At 64.7% G+C, this 7,578-nt stretch overlaps 3 protein-coding genes across 11 annotated transcripts in view; 1 reads left to right on the top strand and 2 right to left on the bottom strand.

Annotated features, from left to right (window-relative positions):
- The window catches only part of ZNF821 (zinc finger protein 821), a 34,848-nt gene that overhangs the window by 7,635 nt on the left and 19,635 nt on the right, over nucleotides 1–7,578 (top strand). The gene's annotated exons all lie outside the window — the stretch shown is intronic.
- On the bottom strand, nucleotides 108–4,773 carry HP (haptoglobin). Of its 2 annotated transcripts, none has more exons than XM_026857107.1 (5): nucleotides 4,685–4,773; nucleotides 1,606–1,667; nucleotides 1,380–1,481; nucleotides 1,097–1,171; nucleotides 108–933 (listed from the first exon to the last, which is right to left on the bottom strand). In XM_026857107.1, the coding sequence occupies exons 2-5, from the start codon at nucleotides 1,628–1,630 to the stop codon at nucleotides 164–166; spliced, it is 972 nt and encodes a 323-aa protein (XP_026712908.1). In that variant the 5' UTR covers nucleotides 1,631–1,667; nucleotides 4,685–4,773; the 3' UTR covers nucleotides 108–163. The 2 variants fall into 2 exon arrangements, with proteins under 2 accessions (XP_026712908.1, XP_026712907.1); XM_026857106.1 differs by lacking the exon at nucleotides 4,685–4,773 and adding an exon at nucleotides 1,999–2,805.
- On the bottom strand, nucleotides 1,606–7,554 carry DHODH (dihydroorotate dehydrogenase (quinone)). 6 transcript variants are annotated; one of them, XR_003399250.1, is made up of 8 exons: nucleotides 7,172–7,554; nucleotides 6,884–6,966; nucleotides 6,161–6,348; nucleotides 5,595–5,708; nucleotides 5,170–5,323; nucleotides 4,938–5,097; nucleotides 4,685–4,813; nucleotides 1,606–1,667 (listed from the first exon to the last, which is right to left on the bottom strand). XR_003399250.1 is itself a non-coding variant. In XM_026857093.1 (8 exons), exons 1-8 carry the CDS (start codon nucleotides 7,543–7,545, stop codon nucleotides 4,141–4,143), a joined length of 1,362 nt encoding a protein of 453 aa, XP_026712894.1. In that variant the 5' UTR covers nucleotides 7,546–7,554; the 3' UTR covers nucleotides 3,312–4,140. The 6 variants fall into 6 exon arrangements, 4 of the variants coding, with proteins under 4 accessions (XP_026712894.1, XP_026712895.1, XP_026712893.1 ...); XM_026857093.1 differs by lacking the exon at nucleotides 1,606–1,667 and adding an exon at nucleotides 3,312–4,307 and having other exon boundaries at nucleotides 4,685–4,806; XM_026857094.1 differs by lacking the exon at nucleotides 1,606–1,667 and adding an exon at nucleotides 3,312–4,235 and having other exon boundaries at nucleotides 4,685–4,806.

The raw sequence follows: 7,578 nt of genomic DNA, 5'->3' as shown, positions 1-7,578 counted from the left end.
CCTGGCAGCCCCGCCCCGGGGCAGAGCTCACTCGCTCACCCTCCTGCACCGACAGACACGGCCCCACCCCCGCGGCGCCGCGCACAGACAAGACAGACAGACAGACAGACAGACAGAGCCTGCAGACAGGTGCAGGGCAGTTTTATTCGCCTGTGGCCCCGCCTCAGCCGGCCGCCACCGTCTCCTTGACCCAGGCCAGGACACGCCGCACATCCACGTAGACGCCGTACTTGGAGGCCGTGCATGTCTTGTCGTAGCTGAGGATGCCAGTCGCGTACCAGGTGTCATCGTCGGGGTCCTGCACGGCAAAGGCACCACCGGCGTCCCCGTAGCACGTGTCCTCACGCAGCTCGCTCATGCCCACGCAGAAGGTGTCATTGCTAAGGGTGGGCTGGACCCAGTAGGACGCGTTCCGCGCCTCGTAGTACTGCCGGCACTGCTCCTCCTCCGCCACTGGCAGCATCACGTACTTCAGCATGTCAGGAAAGGCAAAGGTGGCGCCGCGGCCCCAGCCCGAGACATAACCCACCTGCCCTGGGCGCACATAGTCTTTCTGGGGCAGGCAGATGGGCATTGCCTCATCCCCGAGGGGCACCTTCTGCTTGAGCTTCAGCAGGGCCAGATCCACAGCCTCAGGGTAGGCGGGGTGCAGCACCACACGCTCAATGTCCAAGGCAGGCTGATTCTGCTTCTGGCTGCCCAGGAAGAGCTGCAGCGTCGGGGCGATCTCCTCAGGCTTGGCGTCCGCAGTGTGGTTCAGGTAGACATTCCTGCCCGTGGTCAGCAGCCACTGGTCGCTGATGAGCGTGGCCCCCACGGTGAGGTTATGGCGGGTCACCAGCCGGCCCTGCCACGGAAAGCTGTCCTTCTGAGCCAGCAGGCCCCCGATGATGCGCTGCATCTGCCTGGGGGGGTTCTTCGGCTTCCCGCACACTGCACGGGGCAGAACAGGGTCCTGGTGAGCCCCCGGGCCCGCAGCAGCCCCAGGGAGCAGCACTGCAGATGGGAGATGCGAGCAGCTGCCCAGGCAGAGAGCTCAGAGGCCCCCCCCGCTGCCCGGTCCCTCCAGCCCCAGCCGCTGTCCCTCTGCTCTCACCTGGCTCGCAGACAGGCACCTCCCTGCCAGCTTCGGAGCTCACCCACGTGTGATCCTCATCACACCTGTACATGCCTTTGGGGGAAACCAGAGTCAGCACCCCTGCCCTGTGAGGGGGGAAGGGCGGGCCCTGCAGCCAGGGAGGCGTGGAGGTCCTCATTCCTCCCCAGGACTCGGGTAGCAGGGGTACCCCGGGGGGCTGCATCATCCCTCATCGGGACAGCCCCACTGTCCCCTGGAGCCAGGGAGAAGCCCCATGCCCCGGGCCACGCCCACGCCTCACCATCCCCGGCGCCGCGCAGCCGGTAGTGCGGGTTGCAACGGTACTGGATGAGGTGCTCCACGTAGCCGTGTTCGATCTCCGCAGGCTTTGTGCAGCTCCATTCTGCAGGCACAGAACACTGGGTCCCTCTTCAGCCCTCATCTTCCTGCCCTACACCTGCTCCTTGCCAAGCTGCCACTTGGCTCCATCCAAGCCCCAGCGCTCCCACCCTTGCCCTGAAAGGTACCAGTGGCAGTTGTGGTGTCCAGCATGGTCCAGGCCAGGCCAGCGATCAGCAGCACTGCAGGCCTGCAGGGAAGAAAGAGCACGCTCAGCAGAGGGTCCTACCCCACTGCTCCCAGGCTGTGGGCTGCACCAAGACCAGTGCCTCAGCCAGGATCCTCCCCCATCCCAGCAGGTCTCCCCAGGAGGGCAGAGGGCCGACCCCACACCTCCAGGATTTCCCGTCAGACACAGCCTGGACCCTGCTGCCATAGAGGACAAGGCTGCAGTGTTGTGACCCAGAACATTTCCAGGCCCAACACGGGTCCTGTCGCAGCCCATGGCGGGGCCAGGTCCTCAACCAGGCAAGCAGGACGGACACGGCACTGAGCACATGCAGGGACACAGTGTCGCTCACCCCATGGTCACAGCTCCCTCTCCTCACAACAGCCTCCTTCTGCAGGCTGATGCTGCTCAGAGCTCCCTCCTCATCCCTTTTATCGCCACCTCCCTCGCCCTGGTGCGGCCCCCTGTGCTCCAGACCTCCTGACCCCGTCATGGGCAGCCAGCACCTTTCCCAGCAGGAGAAGCACAAAAATCCCCGCCTGGCTCACAGCCGGCCTGGCAGAGGCTCCTGGGAAGGCAGCCAAGCCCCCACAGGAAGCCAGCGTGCCAAGAGTTTCCGGGATTTTGCAGTTACAAGTATGCAGGGAGGGATCTGGCTGCAGATGCTGGTGGCCTGGCACGGTGACACCAGCTGAGGTTCACAGAAAGCAGAGCCAGTCCCTGACCCCTGCCAAACCTAGAGCTGTCCCCATGGGGGCACTAAGCAGCCCCCCAGTGCTGGCAGGCGAAGCTTGGGCGTGGGAGCCAAGTCCCATCCCATCCCGGGCCTGGCTCTGCCCGCAGCCAGGGCACTCCCTGCCAGCCACCCCGCATGGCCGGGGCGCAGCAGGGCGCGGTGCTGACGGAGCCCTGGGCAGTGCCAGCCCAGCTGGCTGAGGGATGCAGTGTGTCCACGCCAGATTGCTGCAGGCTCCGAGGAACCGTGGCCAAGACGACCTCTTCCCAGAAGTACCTGCCCAGCAGGCTCCAGCCCCGTGTCCTGGCAGCCCCGGGCCCCCTGGGTGAAGGTTGTTTGTGAGCAGAGGGGAGCGCCCGGCCCAGCCTGACGGGAACTTGCAGTGGCAGCCGCTGGCTGGTGCCCAGCAGGGTGTGACAGCCGGCAGCCAGGGCAAAGGGTCTGCTTCCCACAGCACAACCGAGGGGCAGTGTTGGGGGAGCGGACAGGCACCCCCCTCTCACCTACCTCGTGGTGCCAGTGCTACAGCGAGGCTGCCCCAGGCCCAGGCTGGCCCTGAGCCACTGAAGATTGGCTGGGGGTCTTGCCCTCTGCCCCTCAGGTCCTTCAGGTGCAGGAGGGACACTGTGTCTGGCCCCAGACACTCCGCAAGACCTGTCCCACCCTGTGCAAGCTTCTTCCTTCTCATGGGATGCCTGTGCCTCAAAACAATGCACGGCTTGACAACTCTGGCCCAGCACCAGTCATACTCGTGCAACCACGCTCGGAAGGCAGAAGGCTGGAGTCCAGCTCCGACCCAAGCAGAAGGCTTGACAGCTCCGACCCATGGAGCCATGCTGGCACTTAGAAAGGTGTTGTGGCATTTGGTGACGGCAGGCTGGTAGCAGGTTTGTCCCTCCCCGGGAGACTGCCATGCCCTGGCAGGGGGGAAAAAGCAACACACGGCTGTGCCCTGGTGCCCACTGGCAGCGCCAAGGTTCACTCAGACAAAGGGACTGTGTGCAGGAGCTAACCAGGCTGCCCGTGGACATGGACCACCGCCCACGCACCGGGCTGTGGCAGCACAGGGCCACGCTTGAGACCAACGCCACCAGCTAATGCCATGGCAGCACAAGGTACCGATTGTCTCCAAGTCACAGTCAGGGATCAGCTGCAGAGCACAGACAAAAGTGCAGCAGGACAAGGGAAAACTCAAGCTCACACTCCCACGGACACGACAGCTGCCTTCAGACCTGGAGCCTCCCAGGCCCTCTCCAGAGAAAGCACATGCAAACCTCGGCCAGCGGACCAGCTCATGTCCCTGTCAGAGCAGCAGCAAGCACCAGCTGTCTGAAAGCAGAGAATCGAGGGAACAAGGTTGGTGCAGGGGCTGCAGAAGCAGGGGAGCAGGTGGGTGACAGCCCTGACGTGAACAAAGGGCTTCTGGGAGTAGGGTCAGCGGCCCCGCACCTGTAAACCAGTTTGGTGAAGAGCTGTGATGCTATCCTGCTCTGCAGGGTGGATTGCGAGAGGCTGCAGAGGGAATGCCACGTCCAAGTCAAAGCCGTGTTGCTCAAGAAAAGCCCAAGATGACAACAGGCAGCCCAGGGTAAAACAAGTCAACACCGGAGCCCCAGAGACAAACCCGACAGCCTCCAGCAGTGTGAACAAACAGGGCCTTTTCACAAGTGACAGGGCGTAACCACAGCTGCCTCCAAACATCTGTGTACTGGCAGCAAAGGGAAGAAACTGTGTCCAGCACCTCCCAAGGGCCCAGCCTCACATGGAGATCTCTGCGAAGGGAGCCCAGGCGGGCTCGGCGTGGAACCATCCCAGAGCCCTGCAGCTTCTAGCACCAGGAAAAGATGCACCAACTGGGAACAACGTGAAGGGAGCTGCTCGGCTGAGGAGATCTGGACTGTGTCCCACCAGCCCAAGGGGTGTCCCTGGAGTAGCACACAGGAGCAGGTGAGCCAAACATTTATTGACACTCAGGCAGGACCCAAGGCCCGCAGGTTTGTTACAGGACCACATGCAGAGAAGAGAGGAGGGCAGCAAGAACAGACCCTCCTGCAGAGGCTGCAGTGCAGGACCGAGCGCCAGCCAGAGCAGGCAGCACGGGCTGGAGGGTCTCTGTGTGGCCCCCAGCTCTGGGCAGTGACACCGGGAAGGTATGCCCTCCCTGGGAAGCGCTGCAGCCCGCAGGGCCCTTCCTCACCACCCAGCGCTGGTTTCTGCTGGGGAGCCCAACCCCCAGGAAAGCCAAAATATGGCCCTGGACAGCAGCACCAGTGCAGAGGCCCCTGCCCCAGTCCCAGCCTACCCAGCACTGGAAGCGTCAGGCCTGTCCCTGCCTGGCCACAGCTGCTCCCAGCCAGATCTTGGTCCTGCAGCACATCAGCGCCGGTGATCTGCTCCCACCGCCTCCATGACGTTCTTGAATCCCTGCTCCCTAACAGGGACAGCGCATGACTGCTCGGCCCCGCAGTACCTCCACTCTTGCACCAGCACGGTGCTGCCCGGAGACACCCTGAGCCCAGCAGCTCCCCTGGGGAGCTGCCTGGCTCTTCACTCACCTCAGCAGCTCCTCCAGCTCCCGCTTCACCGTCCCCACCACCAGCGGCCCATGGTACACAAGTGCTGTGTATATCTGCACCAGCGAGGCTCCAGCACGGATCTTCTCCAGGGCGTCGTGCCCACTGCTCACCCCGCCCACCCCGACGATGGGCACCTGGCCTGCGGGCAGGAGCGCGCTCAGGACGGCACAGGCAGCGCCAGCCCGCGTCCGCAGCCCTGCCCTGCCCCTACCCTGGGTGAGGGTGTACATCTCCCTGACGGTCTGCGTGGAGAGCTCCCGCAGCGGCTTCCCGCTGAGGCCCCCGGGCTCCGTGTGCTGCCGGCTCTGGAGGCCGCTGGGCCGGCTCACGGTGGTGTTGCTGACAATCAGCCCGTCCACACCGAGCTGCAGGGGCAGCAGCATAAGGACACGGCTCCCATGAGCAGCCCCCAACTCTCATCCTCAGGCTGCCAGGCCAGGACCCTCCCCAGCAAGTGCCCCAGCAACACACCTGGGGACAAAGCAGCTGCCCCTCACCGGCTGGGCCGTCCCCAAGGTCTGGGTGACACGCACAGGCCTTCAAGGGGGCTGCAGAGAGGGCACCTGCCAGGAGCGCCGCAGTCCTGTCCCCGTGCGGCGCCCAGCTCCCCACCAGCTGCCCCCTCCTGCCTCTCACCTCGCGGACGACGCTCGCGATGTCCCGCTTGTCCTGCGCTGTGAGGTCAGGGGCGATCTTCACCAGCACAGCTGGCTTGTGCTCGCAGGGCAGCGCATCCCTCTCCGCCAGCACCTGCGGGGCAGGGAGCAGGTCGGGGGGAGGGGGAACGCACACCTCCACCTCAGACCTGGGAGGCCTGCGCACCCATCACCGCAAGCAGCACAGTTGACAGGGCCTGCTCCTCCTGTACGGTGCTGCTGCCGGGACGGGCGCCCCACGGCACCGGGACAGGGCAGACAACCCGCCCAGCACCACAGAGACTCCTGATGCCGTGGCGGGGGCTCACTGCCCCCTCGTAGGAGCAGAGTGGAGGGCAACACCTCCCTGCTCACGTGCAGGAGCACAGTGCCTGGGGAACCAGCAGCTGATTGGGGCACACCTTGTTGGCTCTGCCCACCACTCCCACCCGCCCCTTCCCACACTGGCACAAACCCGCTGCTGGAACAGAGTGGGTGCTGCTGCAGGGGATGGGATGCAGCTGGTGCTGGCAGCCGTGGCCTGGGCTGGCTGTCGGGATCACTCACCTTGGTCAGCAGGTCCCTCAGCTCAGCCTTGCCCTGCAGGTCCCGCAGCCCTGGGGTGTTTGGGCTGGACACGTTCACAACCAAGTAGTCAGCCAAAGGGCCCAGTGTCCGGACTCCAGCCACGTAGTCAGCTGCAGCATCGGTAGAGCTCTTGTTCTTGCCCAGGTTGACTCCGAGGGGCATTCCCTCTGGAACACAGACACGGCTGAGCCAGGGCAACAGGACCAACCACCACCCGAGGGGCCAGAGCGCCTGGCAAGGGAGGCCCCAGGACCAGCTGAAATCACGACAGGGTTATGCAACCCACGTGTTTCATGGGGGTGGGCCTGGGACTGTCCTGCAGGCACTGGAGCATCACCACAGCTGCCCCAGTCAGCACCGCAGCCTCCAGCCTGACCACCTGGTGGGGGCTGCCCTCAGAAACTGCCCAGCTGGGGCTCTCTGTTGGCTTTGATAGTCTCTACAGACACGTCCTGCCCGAAGCAGCAAGCGGAGCCTCTATCACAGAGAAAATGGCCAGAGAAAGGTGCCTGGTCACAGTCCCAAGGTGGACAGGTTACAGCCCCAAGAGCATTTCTGCTATCCGAGTGCACCTCGCTCTGGCCAGGGCCCTCCTGTGCCCAGACACGGGCATCACACACCTTTCCTGGCCCACAGCTGCCTGGGAGACCCCCAAACCCACCCTGCAGACCTCAAGAGCAAAGGCTTATAAGCTTGTCTCACCACCAGTGAGCCTGAGCTGCATCTCCTGGCGGGACCGCAGCCTGCGCTCCACTGCGACGTGGCCATGGCTGTTGAATCCGTACCTGCACCACAACAGACAAGGCTCAGGGCGAGGCTGCTGTCCACAAGCCCCAAGCAGGACACAGGTGAAACACAAGGGAGACGCGTGGTCTCTGCAGCTCCGCTCAGCACATCCAACCCAAGAGCCCCCACAGCACAGACCCCAGAGCCAGGACCACCCACATAAATGCCCTCCTGCTGGGTGGAGCAGCCGCCCTCGGATTCCACCTGTTAATGACTGCCTCGTCCTCTGCCAGCCGGAAAACTCTGGGCCTGGGGTTCCCCTCCTGGGGCTGGGGCGTGACCGTCCCCACTTCCACAAAGCCGAACCCCATCTTGTACAGCCCGTCCACAGCCTCGCCCTGCTTGTCGAAGCCGGCCGCCAGGCCCACGGGGTTGCGGAAGCGGTGCCCGAGGACTCGCACCTCCTGTGGGGTAGGGGCTGGGTCAGGCGCTGGCAGCCAGGAGGGCCGGAGCCCACCGACACCGGGAGCCACAGCCAGGATCTCGCTCCAACCCCCTCCCATCCTTTTCCCCCCGCCCCGCAGGGTCTCCCCCTCGGGTGCCGGCCCCGGGGGACCCCCAGCTCCCACTGGGACCATCTCCTGGCCCCAGGGGCCCCTCTGCCGCCTGGC

The sequence above is a fragment of the Athene cunicularia genome (genome assembly GCF_003259725.1).
Source record: "Athene cunicularia isolate RWA chromosome 11 unlocalized genomic scaffold, athCun1 chr11_part2, whole genome shotgun sequence".
In the NCBI taxonomy this organism is placed as follows: domain Eukaryota; kingdom Metazoa; phylum Chordata; class Aves; order Strigiformes; family Strigidae; genus Athene; species Athene cunicularia.
Note: the sequence above shows the minus strand (reverse complement) of the source record. Positions and strands in the feature narration are given on the sequence as shown.

Bases quoted from the DNA above. Each gene is read 5' to 3' on its own strand.
- HP (XM_026857106.1), bottom strand. The intron at 1,482-1,605 runs GTACCTTTCAGG...CTGTGCCTGCAG, and splicing joins GGACACCACAACTGCCACTG to AATGGAGCTGCACAAAGCCT. The intron at 1,172-1,379 runs GTGAGGCGTGGG...TTTCCCCCAAAG, and splicing joins GCTGCGCGGCGCCGGGGATG to GCATGTACAGGTGTGATGAG.
- DHODH (XM_026857092.1), bottom strand. From the start codon at position 7,545: ATGGTCCCAGTGGGAGCTGGGGGTCCCCCGGGGCCGGCACCCGAGGGG. The intron at 6,349-6,883 runs GTGAGACAAGCT...TCTGTGTTCCAG, and splicing joins GCAGCTCAGGCTCACTGGTG to AGGGAATGCCCCTCGGAGTC. The intron at 5,098-5,169 runs GTAGGGGCAGGG...TCCTGCCCGCAG, and splicing joins GATGTACACCCTCACCCAGG to GCCAGGTGCCCATCGTCGGG.